A 23,977-nucleotide genomic window follows, 5' to 3' on the forward strand; every position below is an offset into this window, starting at 1 on the left:
AAATGTGGCCCCTCGTAAACCACTTACACCGACAAATGATTTTAAAGCTGGGCCCTGGGATCCAGTACTTTTTGTTAGTAAGGGCAATACAAGTTTACTGGCAGGGTTTTCTCACAGGTCCAAAATTGTGGGATTACCTGAGTGTACCCCGTTCCTGAAGGTTTCCTTTCAAGGTCTCGGAGCCTACCGTGAAGGGCAAAGATTGTTTTTTTTTTTTGTTTTTTATCTCTGACAAACCCTGCTGCGAGGAAAGGTAGGGGGAGATGATCTTTCCTTCCATGTATTGTGTTGTCAGGTCATGTCTATGTGTCACCACTGGAGGCTGTATTGAGCACTCGCATTCGGACGCTGGAAACAGCAGAAGCTCCACTCTCCTCTCTGTTCAATCCAGCTCAGACCCTCAGGTATGAAGGGGGCTCTGATCACTTCCTGGGCCCCAGATTGGCCATTTTGAGCTATTCGAATGCCAGCCATCTGCCTCTTTTTCTTTAAAAAAAAATAGAAGGGAGACATTTTTTTTATCAAAGTCGCGGCAGCTCGCTGAGCAGAGGATTTATCCCCCAAACCCTGTCCCTGTGTATTTCATACAAACAGGTTTTCCTTCTACCATTTCAAATATTGCTATGCTGTCTCTCCATAGTAGAACTAAGCATAGCAGATTCCCATCTAGTCCTCTGGGCCCTCTTGTTGAGGTGCAGGAGGCTGGGGATCAGGTAGATCTTCCCAAATATTGGACAATACTTAGGATCCTCTGAAGAGGGAAATTAACGGAGGGGTTAGCTGCACAATTCAGGTGTTTGTCTACTCCCTTACTTAACCCTTTTGTTGCCTGCCACAGGTTCTTGAGGTATCTACCTCTAATGGGGTTCATTTGAACCTCCCCCACCTGGAGTTGTTTTTTTCCTAATCAATGCATAGCTTATGTATTCTGAATGGGAGCATTTCTATGAAATAAATGGGGTGTTCCAGCTATTAATGCTGCAATCACCTCAGTGAGCAGAGTCTCACATGTCCAGTGGATAATGCACTGATGTTAAAGGATCCAGCAAGTTAAGGTTGAATTTTCCTTTTAAAGACGAGATGTCTTTTGCAGTTCGGGCTGGAATTGGAGTAGCTCAGTCCATTAACCCTTTAACGTCTGCTCCACTATTGTGGTGGAGCACATTTTGAGTCACGCCAATGCATTGGAATGTGAACTCCAAGGAGTTAAGGAACAGGTGTGAGATACCGGAACGTTTTGCCTTATCAGCAGGCCCAGCAGGGGGCTGGTTTATTTGACACACTGTGTCTCACAGATGCTATGAAGGACTTAAACCCCATTGTTTAAGCCCTATGGATTATACTTGGACTAGTGCATTTTTGCAGAGGTCCGTGGCTGAGATATTTATCAGCTGAAGCCCCAGGTGAAAACCCTTAGTCAGTCTGTGTCCCTTCCTGGGGTACAACTATTAGAATGGATAAGTGCATCCAAAAGGGGTACGACTCTCTTTACCAATAAAAGGAGGTTCAAACAGCTCTCCTTTAATCATACAGCCTCTCCTAATGCCTGGGGTATCTGCCTTTAGGCGGTCTCGACAGGGACAGCACCAGGATCCTGGGGCAGAAAGCCCATGAAGCAGAATGCTAAGGCCTTCTTATGAAGGAGCCCCTCCCCCCCCCCAATCGTTTGAGGGGAAAGGTCCTGCGATTCTCAATGTCTGGCAGGAACAATGTTAAGAGTAGAGTGATTTCTGCAATTTTTCTCTAGGTTACATCTAAAGTTTCAAGAGCCCAGATGGCCCAGTCGGCTTTTCGATCTGAGGGTCCGGGATTTGGGTCCTGTTTGGGTGCTACCTGTGGGGTCCTTGGGGCTGCTGATGCGGCAGTCTTTATGCAAGTGTCCGTCTCCTCAAAGAATGCTCCTAAGGTTCCAGAGAAGGAAAATAAAAAGAGAAAGAAAGAGAAGTGTCTCTTTCTGGTCTCTGGATCAGCTGTTATCCCAGTCGGTGATATCAGAGATAATCTTAGTGAAACAGGGTTTTTTGGCTAAAACCTTTTAAGGTCCCAGAGCCAAGCAGAGAGGTAAGACCCACTCTAGATCTCGGAGATCTGAATCGACACTTAAACATCCGGTCCTTTCATAATTCGATTGGCTGTGTCCATTCTGCATGGAGGGGAGTTGCATATCTCCATGTGCCAAAGTTTCCCGCTTACCAGAAATCTCTGCTGTTTGAAATATAAAATTATTTTTATCAATCGTGGCACTGCCATTCGGCTTAGCCACAGCACTGAGTTTTCATAAAGATTCTGGCACCACCTCTAGCCAGGTTAAAGGCTCAAGGCATAGCGGTCTTAGCCTATTAGAAGATCTACTTTGAATAGATCATTCAGTCTCATGTCTAAAACCAGAGTCTGATCTCAACTGTAGATAGATCTCTAGGTTGGATTCTCAGCCTAGGAAGATTCTCCTTAAAACAATCAAGGAGGTTACTTCGGGGCTGGCTATAGACACCATATTGAAGAAGGTATTCTTACCCCAGACATGAATCAGTTGCATTGTAGGACTAATTCAACTTATCAGGAAAGGGAATTTCCTTTGTTTTGGTTGCAGGATATTTTTAGGGGAAATGGTGGCCTCCTTCAAGGCTGTCCCTTATGCACAGTTTTATTCAAAGACTGCTTCAAGACACCATTCTTTTGGTCTGGAATAAAGAGAATTCAGGCCTTGTTTGTTTCCAATACGCTTGGCTCCTGATATAGGTCAGAGCCTAAATTGGTGGTTGTTATCCAGCAGGAGGGGAAATCTTTATCCTGCAAGGTGTTAACAACAGATGCCAGCCTTCTAGGCTGGGGAGCAGCCCTGGAAAGATTCTGTCAGGGGAGATGATCCAGGTTAGAAGACCTTGCCTTTCAACTTTGTTGGAGGTTTCAGGCAGTACATCTGGCCATAGAATCTTGGTGGTCAGACTACGGTACTGTCCTGACAGGATTCAGTCTGACAGCCACGACAGTGGCTTACATCGATTACCAGGGGAGGCACGAGAAGTCGTGCAGCCCAAAAAAAGAGGTGAGCAATGTTTTAGCTTTGGCAGAACACGACACTCCTTGCTTATCAGCAATTTTAATATTTCAGTCGTACTACTTGAAACACCAACAATTATTTCTGGGAGAATGATCTCTTCACCCCAACATCTTCCTAGCAACATGTCAGATGGGGTACTCCGGACATTGACATATTTGCGCCAAGATTCATTAATAAGGTCGACAACTTTATCAAACAAGGGGTCCGCTAGCAGGCGGAACAGACACATTAGTCTTCCCAGGGGATCAGTTCTCACTGATCTATGCATTTTCTCCAGCTCTGCTACTTTTGCACCTTCACCACAGGTTTAAGCAGAAACAGAATGAGGTGATTCTGGTAGCACCAGCGGGTCCCGGAAGATCTTAATTTGAGTTCATAAAGATGGCAGTTGAAGTCCTTTGGACTCTGCCATTATAGCCAGACCTTCTTGCACAGGGTCCGGTATTTCATCCTACTTTTCAGACAAGGAGTTTAACAAGTTTGACTGTTGAATCCCACTCTATAAAAGATTGTGGGTGATCTCCTTCAGTAGTGTCTACTTTGACTAATGCCAGGAAGCCGGCTTCCAGAATCACTTACTATAGAATCTGGAAGGCATAGGTTTCTTGGTATGGATCTAGGGATTGGCACACCAGGAAGTATGTCAATAGGCAGGATTCCTGCATATGGGATCTGAAATGAAGCTGGCCTTGACTTTTAGCAAGAGCCAGATCCAGGGCATGTCAATGTCTTTTCCTACGGCCTCTTGCTTCCCACTCTTGGTGCATAGCTTATTCAGGGGCTAACAGTTTATTCCCCCTATCAAGGCACCTCTACATCCTTAGGATTTAAAATTGGTCTTGTCAGCTTTTTAAATCAGCTATTTGACACTTACGGGAAATTCTCTTGGTTCTTTGACAAGAAAGAGTATCTTTTTTGCTTGCCATTTCTTCTGCTAGAAGAGTATTGGAACGGCTCTGTCTTGTAAGAGCCATATTTCATCATGCATAAGGACGAGGTGGTTTGATGTCCTGATCCTGAATTCTTACCAAAAGTGGTAACGGGTTTTCATTTAAACCACACTATTATTTTCCTTCTTTCTCCCCAGAAGCCTTAATCTGGGGAAGAAAAAGCACTACAGTTGCTTGATGTAGTACGAGCGATCAAAATCTATTTAAGGGCGACCACTCAGGTTTGCAAAACACAGGTTTTGTTTGTACTGTCAGAGGAGTCAAGATCCACTATTTTCCAAATGGATTTGTCAAGTGATTTATCAAGCTTCAGCTTAAAGAAGAAAAATGTCCTTATCATGTTGAGAGCACATTCATCCAGGGCGATTAGTGCCTCTTGGGTGGTGCATCATCAGGCCTCTATGGCTCAGACCTGTAAGACCGCAACATTGGTCTTTGGTTCATACGTTTATCCGATTATTTTTATTTTTTTCAAATCAATATTAAGTCACAGGGAGATTTCCTTTGGGCACAGCATACACTGCAGTATGAGTCCTCTGGCCTCCTGTTTCCTTGATTCTGTTCCCCCCCCCCCCCCCCCTTCAGTTGCCATTGCTATGGGACACCCCACACAGTTATTACTATGGCTCTATGTCCCCTGATGTAAGAAAAGAAAATATGATTTTTAAAACCGCTTGCCTGTTAAATCCTTTAATTTGATGTACATCAGGGGACACATGGGTCCCTCCCTTCTTCTTCTTATACACTTTGATTGCTTGGCTACAAAACTGTGGACTATATGAGGCTATATGGGGAAAGATCACACCTTAAGGGGCGTGCCAGTGTCCAGCACCTGATATGCCGATATAACCCACATACTTATTACTATGACGCTGTGTCCCCTGATGTACATCAAAGAAAAAAAATTTACAGGTAAGCTGTTTTAAAAATCCTATTGTTTTTAAAAAAAAATGTGTTTGAAAAATCGCTGTGCAAATACTGTGTTAAAAAAAAAAAAAAAAAAAAAAAGACACCCACCATTTTAATCTGTAAGGCCTTTCCTTTAAAAAAAAAATACATAATGTTTGGGTTTTCAAAGTAATCTTCTTGCAAAAGAATAAAATATATTTTTTCATGTAAACAAAAAGTGTCAGAAAGGGCTTTGTCTTCAAGTGGTTAGAAGAGTGAGTGAAATCATTCTCATCAAATCATTCTCTGCAGCTATTAACTTTTGTACCACCACCCCCTCCCTTTAGAATATAAGCTCTACGAGCAGGGCCCTCTTGTACCTTTTGTATTGTACTGTAATTGTGTTATCCCCCCGCTGCGTAAACTGTTGGCGCTATATACATCAATAATAATAATAATGTGTGACATAAGCTTCTAAATGTTCATAAAATGCCAGGACAGTTCATGTCTTTGGAGACTCCACCGCATTCTGCATTTAATCACTGTATCACCTGACTGGGTTTATGACTACCATGTATGGGTCATATGTGGGCTTAGATGTTTGTTACTAAGGCACACTGCACCTCATTGGCTAGTTTCCTAGGACCCCCAGTGACCCTGTTCACACCCCATTATATGTGTGACAGTTTATGCAGATGCTTTGTATGGTTTGGCGTGTTTGCTATTTGATCACTCATTACCACTCTCATCCACCGGAGGCAGACATTTGAGACGGAACACAGGAAATGCACAGCTGATCAGCTCAGCAGCGCTCAGTGAGTTCACTGTATGAAGAGGAGCTTCAGCATGAGTGAATAAAAATATTTGACATATGTGCATACGTACGGCCCCCCACATGGCTTCTCATCCCTGCAGCTCTGTCTGCCAACAAACAGTAAGTCCTTTTTTCACCCTGCCAGAGTCCTGAATCTTGGCTAGAGTTGTTATCTAGTTTAGTTATGAGTACTTACTCTGCAATAATGGAACTGTTTGGATTTAAGCCACATTATAACGGGCTTACATGTATCCCTCACATGCTGTCTGGAGCGCTGGTTATTTGCATGACACTGATGTTCACATTCAGCTTGGACATTGATTGCAATCACCTGTAAGAATCCTAGAATTCTGTCAATATGTCAGGTCTGTGGAGACTCCACTGCATTCTGCAATTAATTACTGAATCGCCTGACTGGGTTTATGACTACTATGCATGGGTCCTATGTGGGCATAGATATCCGCTACTAAGGCACACATCACCTCATTGGCTAGTGCATAGTGCAGTTTTCTAGATCCCCAGTGACCCTGTTCACATCACATTATACGTGTTTATGCAGATGCTTTGAATGGTTTGGTTTGTCTGGGATCTCACAGATGTGCATTTTAATAGACAACATAGTCTCTTAACCCTTGCAGTTGCCTATTGTAATTGTTCTCTGTCAAATTTTGTAATTTTTGAATAAACATTTTGGAGTATACCACTGTTCCCACTCCTCTTTTGAGGTATGGACCTTTTTTGGTACTTTCTATTGTCCCTAACCTGCATCTTTTTTCAACTTTTCAACTTAACCTCATCTTTTGTACAAACCCAATGGGCACACACTTCCACTCACTCCAATGGTAAAACCCTCAGCCTTGTGTTTTGTTATCTCTGCACTCCTGACAACCTCACCAATACCCCCTTTCCTCTCTCTGATCACAACCTCATCAGTTTCACTGTATTCTTGCCTCCAACCACCCATCCCTCCAAGCAGCAAATGGTTACTTGTAGGAACCTTCACCACTTTAACCCTTCTTTTCTGCTACTGACCACCTATATGACATAATCTCTCCCCTGTCCAGTCCTGACCTGGCCACCTCTGTCTACAATAGTTCACTCTCATCATCACTGACACACTCGATCCTCTAACTACATGCAACATCAGGCCACAACCAGTACAACCCTGGGACACTGACAACACTAGAAATATCAAGAGACATGCCATGCTCTTTGAAAGACTGACATAAAACCAAATGCCTGCATGACTTCACCCTAAGTAAATCTGCCCACCTAAGATACAATTCCTGCCTCCATGCTGCCAAACAAGCCTACTGTCAGGGCTGGCTTAGCCCTTCCTCCTCTGGGCTGGCCGCTCAGCTGTCGGTTAATTGCCAGCTCTCTTCTCTTTCCACAGTTACCAGCTGTTCCCGATGATGCTCGTCTAACCTGCCTATTTAAAGCCTTCCTGCTCACTTTTTCATTTGCCTTTGCGTTGGTCATATCACAGGGAACCATCTCCTGCGGTTTGTTTCAGACTGGCTTGCTGACATCCCACCTGGCTTCTTATCCTGCTTGTGGTTGCTCTCCTTGGATCCCTGACTTTCGGCCTGGCTGATTACCCGATCTGGTTAATGAACTTTGGACTGGCTGACTACCCGATCTGGCTACAAGTCTCTGGCTATGCCTGACTACGCTTTTTTCTATTTACCTTTTTATTTTTATTAATAAACAAGTGTGATTTGATTGTACTTATGTTTCAGTCTGTTTCATGGTTCCTGACACCTACTTAGTCTCTTTCATACCTTGTCATCTAGTCCCTGTCAGCTCTTCTCAACCTTTAAAAGAGCAGTATGGTTTTGTTTTATTTTTTATTTACCCATCCTACTTACCTAGGTGGATGCAGCATTGGAACAATGCTGCATCTTTCCCTCTGTGCCTCTGCACTGATAACCAAACCATCACATATCACTGATGGCTCGGTTCTCTCAGCTCCCTGAGCACAGAGCTGCTGCCTGTCAACCAGCAGCTCTCTGCTCTGCCCCCCCCCCCCCCCCATTGCTCACTGGAGCGCATAGCTGTGGAGGGGTGGGGATCGTCCATCTCAGACTCTCTGCTGCTCACTGAGACAGGCATCAGTCCAGGTACCTGGTGGATTCAGACTTTATGTTCATTTTTATATATTGATTTTTTTTTCTTTTATTTTAATTGCTTTGACTACAAGCATATTCACCATTGTGATCAACCATGTCCCTCCCACAGTCCCAAGGTAAAGCCATCTAAGAATGGACAAAGACAAATTGAGTCATTAAGGCCACGTGGATTAATGGAACATAGATACTATCCACCTGGTCTCCCTTTGAAGAAGAATCTTATCCCAGTTCCCACCCCTTACATTTGGGTGGATCTGGTCAGGTATGAAAAATGTTATATCTGGGAAATTTCCCTGGTGGGCATCATGTACTTGTCGCTCCAGGGGTTGATCCGGGTTATAGATTTGCATGCTGTGGACATGCCTACAGGCCCTTTTGTGGAATGCCAATGATCCTTGTGTCAGCTTGTTCTTTTGTATGTAATTAAGGGTGTTTCTGGTATAAACTAACTCAGTCAGATCTATTTTTAAAATATGCCAGCCAGTACTTGATTAGGATCTTTATGATTTTACTGTGTTGATTAGTATATCTCATAATGATCTGTTCTTGAGTAGCCTTAAGTTGTTGGATTCCAGCTGAAATATTGCCTCATCTGAGTAGGTTCTACGAATCTGCAGGTACAAACTAAAGTTTAGATTGTATAATGAGTTTTGAATTGGAACTATCAGCATATAAGATTGTGTTCTCCGCTGTTTAATTTTGATATAGTGTACTTGTCAATCTGCCATCAATACCCTTCAGAATAGTTACATCTAGGACGCAGTCCTATCTGGATCCGATTGTACAATAAATTTCAAATTGAAATAATTTTGATCCATGGCCATCTATTTAAAGACTCAATTGTTCCACTCCAGATAATAAAAATGTCATCAATAAATCTAAACCAGGTTAAGATGTTGTCAGTCAGGTCAGCGAGGTCATCATTGGCCAAAAATTATCTTAACCAATCCCCTAGATACAGATTGGCGTAGAATGGGGCACAGCATGTGAGTCATTATGAATTCCATGGCCAATGAGATGAACTCATGGAATTGTTTATCAACATTATGTGTCTGGAATAAAAAGTGTTTAATAACTGCTATGCCCTGTTGTTGGCGAATGGAGCTATATAGTACTTCACCATCCACCGTCACTAACAGGGTGTCGGATGGTATAGAAAGGCCCTCAAGATTTTGCAATAAATGCAAGGTGTCTCGGACATGGGAGGGAAGATTAGTTACTATTGGTCACAACTGCTCATCTATAAATCTGCTCAGATTCTCGGTTAATCCACGCCTGCCAGACACTATCGGTCTTCCAGGGTTTTTTTTTTTTTGTCCAGTGTGAAACTAGCCTAAAGCATTAAGAAGAAGGTTTAGAAGTGCTCCATTAGCACTAGGCTGCAGGAGAATTCATACAAGCTTCTCTCACACTGGTATGCCACTCCAGATAAGGTGAAGAGATGGTACCCATTGTTCTCTGACCTGTGTTGGGGATGCGGTGAGGCTAAGGTTGACATGCTACACATCTGGTGGAGCTGTCCCAAGATAACTGGCTGTTGGGATTAAGTATTGGGGCTAGTCCGGCAGATAACAGAAACTAGCCTGTTGCTTATTCCACATCTGATTTCCCATTGGGGCGATATAAAAGGTCGCTGACTAAATACCTTCTCATGGCGGCCATATCAATGATCCCCAGATATTGGAAAACACAATGAACACCGACAGTTAGGGAATGATTATGTTCAGTTAACCTAATTTTCACGATGGAAGAGACGCTTGCTATTGCCACTGAAACAGCAAACGGATTTCACACAACCTGGCCTCAGTGGGTGCTTTTCAGGTACTCGGACGCTTTTGCCACACTCACCAAGGGGTGCTAATTGTGTACTCCCATTGGGCAGGATTCAGCTCTCTGGTCTTCCCTCCTCTCTGGGGTTTGCCCAGTGGGGAAGAGCCAACTGACCTCTTCTGCTGAGAGGAGCCTGCTCAATGTCTTCACCTCGCTCTCTTTCTCCTTTTTACTCGTGTTCTTTTCTGTATCCCTTTTTTCCGCACTATATCTTTATGCTTACCTTTTCTCTTTGGCTTTAAAGCTGAGATTCACAGGTACTTGGTTTTTGACTCTTACTTGCACTGAGTCTCTATGGCACAACTCTAACTTGTAAACATGTAAGTATGGATTGCATCGCTAAGTTGGCAATGTAACCAGATATGACGCTCAGGTAAAATTTTATTTTTTTGTGTTAGGATTCACTGTTTACTGAGTATTCAGCTATGTAATTTGTTATGATGCAACTCTTGTTTTCTATTATACCTGTTCATTGGCTTAATAAACTTTATCAAAATTGAAAAAAAAAAAAAAAAAGAAGGTTGAGACTAACTACATAGAACATCATCTAGCTACAGATTCGGGTAGAGGCAAGATTATGAAAGATAAACAAACAATGCATGTGTACCTAATCAAAATCTAGGATTTGAAGTAAACAGTCAATGCATGTGTAACATAGGCCCAATAACACTGTTAGGTCCTGATTAGTATAGATATATCTTATTCGATTAGTATAGATATATTCAAACTATTTACAATAACCATGACTGTTTCTATTGATGCTAAGCTGCTGTTTTTTTTTCATTAAACTACATACTTATGATGAGTATAAGTAACATTGCTGCATTTTTAACACATTATCAGTATATAGACTTGTTTATATTTGTGGTGTAGAATTAACTGTTTTTTTTTTTTTCTTTTTCTTTTCAGAACTAAAAGGGAATATTGTGCAGTCATTGCTAGACCAGCTGAGTATGAAGCCACAAGATGTTCAAATCAACCCTGTCTGCAAACAGATAATTCTTCTTTTGGAAAACTTTGATAAGCGAGCACACACGCTAAACATGGAAAATTATACATTTGATCATGTTCATCATTTTTTTACATACATTGACACTCTGGCAAAAGTTATTGTTCAAAGTATAAATTCAGACTTGGGTAAGTAACACGCATACCTTAAACACTATAGAAAATATTCTGGTCTGCAGCAAGCAAACATTCTTGGAAAGATCATCCTTATGCTACTGTGTCAAATTTAATTTTCTTTTCTTACATCGGGAAACAGAGCCATATTAATAATTATGTTGGCTATATCGGACCATGAGGTGCTGGACACTGGCATGCCTCTTAAGGCATGTACTTCTCCCCCCCCCCCCATATAACCCCTCCCATTGCAGGGAGTCCTCCGATTTTTCCCCAGTGTCTAACTGGCATGAGTAAGGATGTGTTGTGCTGAGCTCCACGGCAGTAATCCTTTGAGAGCCAGCCATCCTGACCAGATCCGTTCTGATGTCTTTGTAATGGGCTAAATGAATGGTACCCAGGCCTCGTAATCCGAAGAAACAAGGTTTTGCTTGCAAATGCTTCTCTTTGGGAGCTGGGCCCTGGGATTCAGTACTTTTTGGCAGTGAGGCCAATACAAGTTTACTGGCAGGGTCCTGTCACATGTCTAGGTTTGTGGGTTAACCTGAGAGTTGCCCGGTTCCTGAAGGTTTCCCTTAAGGTCTCGGAGCCTACCGTGAAGGGCGACAATTGTTTGTTTTTTTTGTTTTTTTTATCTCTGATAAAACCCTGCTGCGAGGATAAGGTAGGGGACATTTTCTCAGGAATTTATCCTTCTATGTATTGTGTTGTCATGTCTGTGTCACCACTGGGGGCTGTTTTGAGCACACACCATCCTGATGCTGGAAACAGCAGAAGCTTTCACTCTCGTCTCCTTCAGCCAGCTCAGACCCTCTGGTAAGAAAATATGCCAGACCAGCTGCCTTGATCTTTTATGAAAAAAAAATGAAATAAAAAATTTGAGCAGACCCAGGCTGCTCGGAAGAGTGGGTGATTTACCCCCCCCCCCCTCCCCGCCATGCTGCAGGACGCTCACACGGGAAAGGGGTGGGTGGATTCCATGCGGGGGGTGGCTCACGCCATCAGATGCCGGCCACACGTGCAGGAAGTATTTTAAGCACTGTGAGAGAAGCTGCTGCCTGGCGGTGGAGGGACAGAGCAGAGATGTTGGCTGGTCAGGTTTGGTGACACAGGCATTTCCCTTTTGACAGCATTGTAGTGTATTAGCTAGGATTAATAGCAGTTACTGTACTGTACTATAGCCTCGCAAGTTTTACATTCTTTGCTGGTAGTGCCTCTGCTTTGTGCTGTAAGCTATGAGTGGCAAAGGGACCAGGAACTCCTCTAAGGGTTCTAAGCTAAAACCCTTCCAAAAGAATGTCATCTTCCCCTGAGAGGTATACGGCTAGTCAAATGAGCCATCCAGGGTAGAACACTTATGTCCCTGTGTATTTCATACAAACTTTTTTTTTTTTTCCTTCTACCGTTTAAAAGATTATTGCTATGATGTCTCTCCATAGTTGGACTAAACATAGCAGATTCCCATCCAGTCCCCAGGGCCCTTTTGTTGAGGTGCAGGAGGCTGGGGATCAGTTAGATCTTCCCAAATATTGGAAGATACTTGTTTTTCCTCTTCAGAGCATCCGAAATGGAGGGAGTAGCCTCACAAGCCAGGTGTTTGTCTACCCCCTTACTTAACCCTGTTATTGCCTGCAGCACATTCACTTGAGGTATCTACCTCTAATAAGGTTCATTTGAACCACCCGTACCTGGGGATGTTTTTTCCTATTCATGCATAGCTTATGTATTCTGAATGGGAACATTTCTATGAAGAAATGGGGTTTCCAGCAATTGATGCTGCAATCACCTCATTAGGCAGAGTCCCACATGTCCAGTGGATTAAAGGATACAGCAAACTAAAGTTGGAATTTCCTTTTAAAGACAAGATGTCTTTTGCAGTTCTGGCTGCAATTGGTGACCGGGAAGGGGCTGGTGTATCTGACACAATGTGTCTCACAGATGCTATGAAAAACTCTATTGTTTAAAGCCTTATGACTTATACTTGGACTAGTGCATTCTCAGAGTTCTGTGGCTGACCGAAGCACCATGTGAAAACTCTTAGCCAGTTGTTGTCCCTTCCTGGGGTAAAGCTATTTAGAGTGGATATGTACATCCAAAAAGCTCTCTATCAGTAAAAGGAGGTTCGAACATTTCTCCTTTAATCGTGCTGCCTTTCCTATTGCTGGGGCATCTGCCTTTAGGCAGTCTCGACGGTCTCAATCGTCAGGTTCAGGGGAAAGTCCCCAAAGGCAGTACCAGGATCTTGGGGGCAGAAAGCCCACAAAGCAGAATGCTAAAGCCTTCTCATGAAGGAGCACCCCACTTGTTTGAGTGAGGGAAGATGTGATTCTAAAAGTCTGGCAGGAACAATGCCAAGAGCAGAGGGAGTTTTGCATTTTTTTCTCTAGGTTACGACTAGAGTTCCAAGAGCCCGGATGGCTCAGTCGGCTTTTGATCTTAGGGTCCAGGGTTTGGGTCCCTGTTTGGGTGCTGCCTGGGGAGTCCTTGGGCTGCTGATGCGGCAGTCTTTATGCAAGAGTTTCCATCTCCTCGAAGTATGTTCCTAAGGATCCAGAGAAAAAAATAAGTCTCTTTCTGGAATCTGGATCAGCTGTTATCCCAGTCGGTGATATCAGAGGTTCCTTTAGTGGAACAGGGCTCAAACCTTTTAGGGTTCCAGAACCAAACAGAGAGGTAAGACCCATTCTAGATCTCGAAGATCTGAATCGGCACTCAAACATCCGATCCTTTCATAATTTGATCGGCTGTATCCACCCTGCAAGGAAGGGAGTTGCATATCTCCATGTGCCAAAGTTTCCCACTAACCAGAAATGTCTGCGGTTTGAAATATAACATTATTTTTTTCAGTTGTGGCCCTGCCATTTGGCTTAGCCACAGCACCACGAGTGTTCTGAAAGATTCTAGCACCTCCTTTTGCCAGGTTAAGGGCTCAAGGTGAATTCTCAACCTAGTAAGATTATCCTTAAAACCATCAAGGAGATTGCAGTTCTCGGGAGCTAGTTATAGATACCATACAGAAGAAGCTATTCTTACCCCAGACGAGAAATTCCTTCATTTGGCTGTGCAGGAGATTTTTAGTGGAAATGGTGGCCTCCTTCAAGGCTGTCTCTTATGTGCAGTTTTACTCAGACTGCTCCAAGACACCATCCTGTCGGTCTGGAACAAAGAAGATTCAGGCCTTGTTTGTTTCCAATACGCTTGGCTCCCGACATAGGTCAGAGCCTAAATTGGTGGTTGCTATCCAGCCAAAGGGAAAATCTTTACCCTGGAAGATGTTAACAAATGCCAGCCTTCCAGGCTGGGGAGCAGCCCTGGAAGAAGATTCTGTCCAGGGGAGGTGGTCCAGGTTAGAGGGCTTTGCCTATCAACTTGTTTGGAAATTGCAGGCAGTACATCTGCCCCTAGAATCTTGGTGGTCAGACTACGGGACTGTCCTGACATAATTTAGTCTGACAAGGCCACAACAGTGGCTTACATCGATCACCAGGGGAGGCACAAAAGAGGTGAATGATGTTCTAGCTTTGGCAGAACACAACACTCCTTGCCTATTGGCAATTCTCATTTTTCAGGCGTACTACTTGAGACACCAACAATTATTTCCGGGAGAATGATCTCTTGACTCCGGCATCTTCCTAGTAATATTTAGGCAGCACAGTGGTGTAGTGGTTAGCACTCTCACCTAGCAGTAAAAAGGGTCGCTGGTTTGAATCCCAACCACGACACTACCTGCCTGGAGTTTGCATGTTCTCCCTGTGCCTGCGTGGGTTTCCTCCGGGTACTCCAGTTTACTCCCACAATCCAAAGACGTGCAGGTAGGTTAATTGGCTTCTGTCCAAAATTGGCCTAAGTATATGAATGGGGACCTTAGGTTGTGGGCTCCTCGAGAGTAGGAACCGATGTAAGTGTGCAGTGCACAGGGATAGGGGCAATTGTAGACACTCACTCAGGTTGAACTGGAGGGACTGGTGTCTTTATTCAACCTAACTATGTAACATGTCAGATGGGGTATTCCGGACATGGACCTATCCGCTTCCCGATTCATTAACAAGGTCAACGACTTTATGTTGAACAAGGGGTCCTCTAGCAGGCAGAACACACACATTAGTCTTCCCAGGGGATAGGTTTTCACTGATCTATGCATTTCCTCCAGTTCTGCTACTTCCGTGCCTTCTCCGCAGGGTTAAGCAGGAACAAAATGAGGTGATTCTGGTGGCCCCAGTGGGTCCCTGAAGATATTAACTTATTGAGATCATAAAGATGGCAGTAGGAGTCCGGTATTTCATCCTACCTTACGGACAAGGAGTTTAACAGGTTTGACTTTTGAATCCCACTCTATAAAAGATTGTGGGTGATATCCTTCGGTAGTGTATACTTTGACTAATGCCAGGAAGCCGGATTCCAGAATCACTTACTATAGAATCTGGAAGGCGTAGGTTTCTTGGTGGGGATCCGGGGGTTGGCATCCCAGGAAGTATGTCAATAGGCAAGATTCCGGCATATGGGATCTAAAATTAAGCTGGCCTTGACTTCTATCAAGAGCCAGATCCAGGCCTTGTCTGTGTCTTGTCCTATGGCCTCTTGCTTCCCACTCTTGATGCATAGCTTATTCAGGGGTTTACAGTTTATTCTCCCTATCAAGGTATCTCTAAATCCTTGGGATTTAAAATTGGTCTCATCGGCTTTTTTGAATCAGCTGTTTGAACCTCACGAGAAATTCCCTTGGTTCTTTGAGGAAAAAGATAATCTTTTCTGCTTGCCATTTATTCTGCCAGAAGAGTATTGGAACTAACAGCTCTGTCTTGTAAGAGTCATATTTCATCATGCATAAGGATGAGGTGGGAAACAAGGCAACAAGAGTTGAGACTGCCTTGTGGATTTAAACATAGCTGAAGTGCCAATGGCATAAGAGCATCTCGAGCAGATATATGTCCCGACCGGGCATCAGAGATAAAGCAAGACCAATACTATAATGACTTATAGGCCGAAGGGCAGGGTGTGTGACTAAAGGAAACACTCTTGTGATAATCCCAAGGTGAAGTCTAGGGGGAACCAGAAGGGTCCCTTTTATACACCCAGCATTCCAAGGGGATCAGACTGTGCTGGGTGGGGTTCTCAACCACAACAGTGGTCTTAGAGTTTGTACAATAGACTGGAGTATCAGGTTGGGAGATTGTTCATGTTCTAGTGTCAACCAGCCCGAACTGGGCTAAGGACAGAAGAGAATTAGGATAGAGATAGGAGAGTAAAGAGAGGAAGAGAGAGAGAGGGGAACAGATCAGTGGTGACCATTGTTGAGAGCTTTTGGCTGAGATTATTAAGTCTTATGCTGGCTTAATGAAAGCGAGTAGGGAAATGCCCATATGCTGAGCCCAAGGTTCCCATGTCACTTCAAATTTAGAGCAGGTGTGTGAAAGAATACCAGATCATTTTTCTTGGGACATTATCCATGAAATCTTCCGCTGTGCAGCTTTAATGGAGATGCTTGGTTGTTTCCATGCTTTAGCAATAGTTTAGCTCCCACTAAGATACAATGGATTGATTTCCTTGTATGGGCAGGGGGTTTAAGGAATCTGAGAAAGGCTATTGTTGGAGACCCGTGGACCCGGCACCCGACAAAATTTTCTATAATGAGAAAAAACTTTTCTCCAGAAGGGGCAAATCCTGGGGCACTCCCACCATATGTGGGCCATTGTGCTTGTAAGTTGACAACCCCTGTAACATAGAGGGTCTGCAGAGGCAAACAAGGAGGCTAGTCTGAGAGCAGTGTGATACCACCTCAAAATAACTTTTACACTGGCTTCTGTGAGTGAAGTGTTCAAGATCCCCTTGAAGGATTTAAAACATGCTGATTGCCAGGCCTCCAGGTTCCAACTAAATTGAAGCTCATCTTCCCACTTCCTCATGGAGGGAGATTTGGAGTCTGGTAGAGTTAGTGATAAGTAAATGATCGATATTCCACCCCTCTGCTCTGGGCCCTGACCACACCATAATTCATATACCGTATATCTAGGTCGGAGTGTTTTTTCCACCCATATGGAGTTTAAAAAGTGCAAGATTTGTTGGAATCTGAAGTGTTCCGAAGTGGGAATCTCCAGCTTCTCAGTGTAATGCTTGAGGGAGAAGGGACCTGCAAGAAAGAAGTGACCGTTTTGGTACAGTCTCTTGTCCAGCCACCATTTAAACTCTAAAATGTTTTGGTCAGGAGGGAAATCGGGACTGTTGAACAAATGGGATATGGATTTGCTAACTGAGGTTAGAGCTTTAGATTTGCATAGCCTGTCCCAGAGCGCGAGGGAATGGCAGAGGGTCGGTGCCAGAATTGGTGGACAAGTTTTAGGGCAGGACCACAATTTAAAGTCTATAGTATGGCGGGGTATTGCTTGTCTCTATACGTACCCGATCTGGTTTCTCGAATCTCGAGTATATGATTGAAATCTGTGCTCTTCTAGCTGCGTGGTAATATCGTATCAAATTGGGAAGCCCTAAGGCCCCTCTTTTCCTATGGCTGTACAAGGAGCCTTGTGGGATCCTATAGCCTGCTTTGCCCCAGATGAATTGTATGATCTTGCTTTGAAATGATTTGATGTGGCCCCTGTTGATTGGGATGGGAAGGGAGTGAAACAAATACAAGAGTTTGGGTAGGAGAGTCATCTTCATGGAGTTTATTTTGCCTATCCAGGAGAGATTATGATTAGCCCATGTTTTGAGGTCTGTTTCCAGTTTCCAAAACAACGGGGGGTAGTTGATGTTGTATAGCTCTTCTATCTTTGAAGTTAAATTAATGCCTAGATATTTGATAGATTTGTCGTTCCATTTGAAGGGGAATGATTTACTGAGTAAGGCTACAGTTTGTGGGGGAAGAGATATGTTCATAGCTACCAACTTAGAGTAATTTACTTGGAGCCCGGATATGTTTCAGAATTCTTCTAGGGTCTGGCGTAAATTTGGAAGGGACGTAATGGGGGAGGTGAGGAATAGGAGGATGTCATCTGCATAAAGTGCGCATTTGTGAGTTTGCGTGCCGCAAGAGACTCCTTTTATGTTTGGGTTTTCCCAAATTGCAATGGCAAGGCATTTGATTGCCAAAGGGGAATATTAGTGGGGGGAGCGGGCAGCCTTGCCTGGTGCCTTTTCGAAACATAACTAGGGTTCAAGTAGTGGTGTTGGTTACATATACTGGCCTGGGATTTAGAGTAGAGAGCCCCAAAAATCTATCTCCAAACCCCCATCTCCCCAACATTGTAAAGATGTATGGCCAGGATACAGAATCAAATGTTTTTTTTAAATCTAAAGAAAGTAATATCCCTTCTATAATTACTGTCAATGATATATAACTCACATACATGTTTTTTATATATATGTTTTTATATACTTTGCAAAAGTTTTTTACTTTAGACAGTGTTTGATCCAGACCCCTGGATACCTTACGTCGTTTAAATTTCAAGGTATTTGATAGTGACATTTTCTCTTAGGAGCGCAACACCACTTATTTAATTTAATATCCCTTCTTGTTTGGGATCCACTTCCCAGTTAGACTAAATAATTGAGATTATATCAATTGCCCTCCTGATTTGGTCTCGGCCTTGTCTGCCTGAGATGAAATTTACTTGATCTCTGTTTATATATCTAGTTATGAAGGAGGCAAATCTGTTGGGTAAGAATTTAGTTAGGATGTTGAGGTCGCAATTTATGAGAGAAATCAAATGATCAAATCATAGTTGCCCACTTATTCTGGGTTTTTATCTGGTTTGGGGAGCACCAATATGAATGCAGAGTTGAGTTTTAAGTCTAATGGCTCTCCTCGGGTCTTGGCATTGAAAAACTTGGCTGGCGGAGAGGATGAGAACCCATCTGAACATCATTACTTTATACACGGATGATATTATTTTGTCTCTTACAAATCCGGAACAATCTCTGAAAATGGTATATGAGGTATTGGAAAACCTTAAGAAAATTTCTTATTATAAAATTAATGCATCCAAGTCTAGCATATTGGGTATAAACGTTCCATCGAAACAGAGTCAAATTCAAAACTCTTTACCATATGTGTGGTCGGCCGAACCTATACAATACTTGGGTATAAAGTTGACCAGTTCCCTTTCACAACTCTACAAATACAGCTTTGGACCTATTCCTTTGAGTTTTGAGGGGGAACTGTCTAGACTCAAAACATTTTCTTTCATGGTCCAGTAGGCTGACAGCATACAAAATGTTTGAGCTTCCCAGGCTACTGTATCTATTTAGAGCGCTTCCTATTTTGTTACGGCTTCATTTTACAGGACGATGCAGCGCCAATTTGTTAATTTATATGAGAAGGGAAACCAGCCAGATGCAGCCTTGGGGTTCTTATTAAACACAGACAGGTCAGGGGCATGGGGAATTCCGGAGCTGAAGGATTATCATATGGCGGCCATGCTAGACCAATTTAGGGTTTAGTGTTATACTCCAGAACAGAAACGCTGGCATACCTGTGAGCTAGAACAAATGCAGCAGAGAGACCTACCTGGACTACTTTATGCCACAGCACTCGGTGACCCCCCAACAGTAAAACAACATCCCACTATAAATGCGACACTACAGGCTTGGTTATACCTGAATAAACATGGGAATAAATATTCCAAATTTTAAAAAAAAAAATCCCATTCCTTTAACAGCTCTGACATTTCTCACTCCAGACCTAAAGGTGAAACACGGGGGGGAATTTGGACTTAACCTTTTACACCAGTTACTGAAACAGGGGAAACTGCTGACGTTTGAGTCCCTGAGGGCCAGTGTATCCCTTGCAAAGACAGAATTCCTGACTTATGCAAGGATAGTGAGTATGATACCCAATGCCCAATCACACTATCTCATTCTTCCGGAATTTATATGGGGTCTATGGCAGCCACACTCTGCACAAAAGAAAGGTATTACTGGCATTTTATAATATCCTCCATGGCAAACTACATTTTGAGCTATGAAAGCAGACGACTAAATGGGGAGAAGATCTGAATGTTGCCATTTCCCCAGACCAATGGGTTAGAGCAATTAAGGGTAGTTATAGTCATTCTAGATGCTCAAACTTCAGAGAGGCAGCACAAAAGATACGTTTACGATGGTATAGGATACCTTACACGATAGCAAAATATGCAGGTGTGGAAGCGAACATATGTTGGAGAGGATGTGGTCAGGTGGGAAATTTGGCACATATGTTTTTTGGTTCTGTATTTCGCTACAAAGTTTCTGGACAGAAATTGGCAAGCTGATAGCTAGGGTCACGGGGATTCTGAATCCTCTTAAAGCAGAACAAGCCCTTTTAGGTGTGGATTTAGACATATACCCTCCCTTTCGCCGTACTCTGGTGACACATATTTTATTTGCAGCTAGACTGAGTATCGCACACAACTGGAAATATAATGTTTCCCCTTTGATACCAGAGGTGATCACTTTAGTTGATGACTCATACACATACGAAAAAAAACAATTGCCTATCAGGAAGGTAGACTGATGTAATTCTCACGCAGGTGGACTCTATAGGATACATTTTGAAGAAGTCACTAAGTTAGTGCCATGAGGCCAGATATGGTATGATTTGTATTTCCAGTTTGTAGTCTCATCTCTTATACTTGCTAAAGGGAAATGATCACTGCCTAGCTTAATTTGGCTAGGAGGCGGGAGTCTGCGTACTCCTTGAAGTAATACTTACCTGTTCTGAAGCTTATGGTATCTATTTTATTTGTTTAACTGACTAAGACTCAACCTGTTCTTATAAGATTGTAATTTGACAAAACTCAATAAAGATTTGGAAAAAAAAAAAGAAAGAAAAACTTGGCTAACTGCGCCAAGATGTTGGCAAAAGATTTATAATAGGGATTGGACAATCCATTGGGACCTGGAGCAGAGCCACTTTTAGGCCCATGATGACGTCAATGACTTACTCTTCCATGAAGGGGGCTTCTAAAAGATCTTTATGATCCTGAGAGATGTTTGGGATGGGTATCTTGTCTAAGAAGGAATCAATGGCTTCAGTGGTTTTAGGAGGGGAAGCTGTGTAAAGTGTTGTGTAGAAGGAGTGGAAGGCGTCCAAGATTTTCACTGAGGGATTCTGATTTGTGGCATTGTGTTAAGATGTATTCTAGGGGATAATTTGGCTGCCAGCATGGAGCAAATCTTGTCCTTTTGTGTATAATACTTATTTTTAGTACACCTTATGCTTTTTCCAGCTTGGGCAGTGAGGGCTAAGTTAAGTTCCAGTTTAATTTTATCTAGTTTTGCGATGTTAACCTACAAAAGGTGTTTTTTTTTTTTTTTTTTGTGTTGACATTTTAATGCTGTAAACTCCCTCTCCAGTCTGTTAATTTCAGCAGTCCTTTCCCTCTCTATTTCGGTGGACATTTGTATGATTTCCCCCCTAATGATGGCTTTATGAGCCACCCAAACAGTTTCCATTGAGGTGTGCCCTGCTTTGTTTCATTTGAAGTATTCTGACAGAGATTTTTTGAGCATGGTGATTGGATCTGTTAGAAGGGATTTGTTTAGTTTGCAGGGTTCTAACCCTGATTTTGAGGATGAAAGTTTGATGGACATGGTTACTAACGTGTGATCTGAGAGGATCATGTCTTTAATTCGGGATTGGGTAACTGCAGGAATCACATGGGTGTGCACTATAATGTGGTATATCCTGGTGATTGTATTGTGTGGGGCAGAATAGGGTGTGTAGTCCTTTTTGTATTTGGGTTCAAATCTCTACATACAGCCGTTAGACCCTGGATGTGAATCAGTTTGGCTATTTTGTGGCTGACCTTAAGTGGACAAGTTAGTTGTTGGCCCTGGGGCTTTGACCTATCTAGATCTTGGTCAAAGGTGACATTCGAATCGCCTGCGAGGATGACCGTCCCCTCTAGCATGTGTTTGAGGGTGCGGAAAAGGGGGGCAGAGAACCCTGCCTATCCTTTATTTGGAGCATAATAAGATACTAGGGGATACAGTTGCCCTTCTATCGTGCCTTTAACTTGAATCAATCAACCTTCTGTGTCTCTGTAGTCAGAGATCCAAGTGAACGGGCAGGATTTTGAAACTATAATGGTAACTCCTTTAGTTTTATTTTCTGCGTTCATGAGGAAAAATTTAGGGAACTGCCCATGGATGAAATTGGGACTGTACCGAACCAGGAAGTTTGTCTCCTGCAACATAATAATAATAATAATAATAACTAGTTTAAAGGATTTGTAGAAGTTGAAGATTTTCTTACATTTCAGGGGTGAGTTCAAGCTTTGCACATTGTGTGAAGTGAACCACAACGTTTTTGGAGTGAGGCTAGCAATGGGAGCAGAGGGGAGAACCATCGATCCATTCACCATCACTTACTGTGGAGAGAAATCTTCTGAGGTCGAAACTACCTGTGGGAGCCTCCTTGGTCATTTTGGGGTCATGTGTGTTCAGACTCCAGAGTACCAAGGCATCTGCTAAAGAGATGAGTTAGTATTTCATGATGGAAAACCTGAGAAGGGATACCTGGGGAGGGAGGGGAGATAGAAAAAGGAGGATTCTCCCAGAGAAAATAATAGGACCCAGGGGGAGAAGGAAACCATGGGGACTAAGAGGACCAACAGATGTTGGAAAATATCCAAGGAACTCATCTCGGATGTCCTAGCCCCTGGAATCTGAGGGATTTCAGGGGATAGGTGGAGGCACATGGGAGCCGTCAGCAGGCCAAGGGGCTCAATTTAACCACTAGAGATCCTCACTATAGCCAAATGACGGCTACAGCGCGGACCTCCTTTGCCGGGACGACGTCTATTGACGTCGTCCCGTGCACGAGCTGCCTGCGACCCCTTACCACATGATCAGCTGCCAGCCAATGACAGCTGATCATGTGATACAACGGAGCCGGTAATCGGCTATTTTTCCTCCTCGCGCTCAGAAAAAAAAGCCGATCACCCGCGGCCGTGATCGGGACATCAGTCCCGATCACGGCCAGCTTACCAGTGCCCACCTGCCCCCTGTCAGTGCCACCTCACAAATAAGTGCCCCGTCAGTGCCACCCAGCAGTGCCACCCATCAGTGCCCACAGTGCCACCCATCAGTGCCCATAATCTGCCTCAACGGTGCTGCACCCCAGTGCCACATATCCGTACCCATCAGTATCATCTACCAGTGCCCAGCAGTGCCACCTATCAGTGCCACCTATCAGTGCCCATCAATCCCATCAGTGGTACCTATCAGTGCCCCTTAGTGCCACCCAAACATGCCATCTTATCTGTGCCCATCTTTGCCCATCAGTGCCACCTTATCTGTGCCCATCTTTGCCCATCAGTGCTGCCTTATCTGTGCTCATCAGTACTGCCTTATCTGTGCCTATCAGTGCCACCTTATCTGTGCCTATTAGTGCTGCCTTAACTATGCCTATCAGTGCCCATCAGTGCAGCATATCAGTGCCCACCAGTGCAGCCTATCAGTGCCACCTCATCGGCGCACTTCAATGAAGGAGAAAAATTACCTGTTTGCAAAATTTTATAACAAACTATTAAACATGATTTATTTATTTTTTTAGCATCTTTTTTTGTTTGTTTAGCAAAAAATAAAACTCCCAGCTGTAATTAAATACCACCAAAAGAAAGCTCTATTTGTGGGGAAAAAAATGATAAAAATTTAATTTGGGTACAGTGTTGTATGCCCGCACAATTGTCATTCAAAGTGCATCAGCGCTGAAAATTGGTCTGGGCAGGAGGGGGGTTTAAGTGCCTAGTAAGCAAGTGGTTAAAGGAAAATAGAACCGTTAGAGTCGGCTATATTACATACATTCACATATCATTGCCAGGAGGGTATAATGGGGAGATACATTTCAACATTAGAACTAGAACACAATGTGCCCAAACACAACTTTGGTAAAAAACAAATGGAAATAGCAACTGCTATACCAGGGAGATTTTTTAACATGTCAATTGATAACTATTCTCCCTAAAACCCTTATAACAGGCCGAATTCACACCTATGCAGTTTTAGTGCTTTACATTTTACAGATTTGCACTACAGAACTTGTTCCATAGGAAATCATGATAAATGGACTGTAGTGCAAAATGCAAAAAGCACTAAAACTGCATTGGTGTGAGAAATAGCTCCCTAGTTCAAAAAGATTTATGTAGGGAAGGATGGAGAAATGTAGAAAGTGAGGACTGGGTGTAAGGCATTGATAGAAGGG

General features: G+C 43.3%; 1 protein-coding gene across 6 annotated transcripts in view; it reads left to right on the forward strand.

Moving 5' to 3' along the window:
• The window catches only part of ZFYVE26 (zinc finger FYVE-type containing 26), a 1,794,472-nt gene that overhangs the window by 530,349 nt on the left and 1,240,146 nt on the right, over nucleotides 1-23,977 (forward strand). For all 6 annotated transcript variants that reach the window (XM_077465059.1, XM_077465061.1, XM_077465063.1 and 3 more), the window contains one exon: nucleotides 10,585-10,812. In XM_077465059.1, coding sequence (XP_077321185.1) covers nucleotides 10,585-10,812 — 228 coding nt within the window. The remainder of the gene's footprint in view (nucleotides 1-10,584; nucleotides 10,813-23,977) is intronic.

This window comes from Lithobates pipiens, unplaced genomic scaffold, assembly GCF_037356315.1.
Source record: "Lithobates pipiens isolate NorthernLeopardFrog02 unplaced genomic scaffold, aLitPip1_a1.2 Scaffold_30, whole genome shotgun sequence".
Taxonomy (NCBI): Eukaryota; Metazoa; Chordata; class Amphibia; order Anura; family Ranidae; genus Lithobates; species Lithobates pipiens.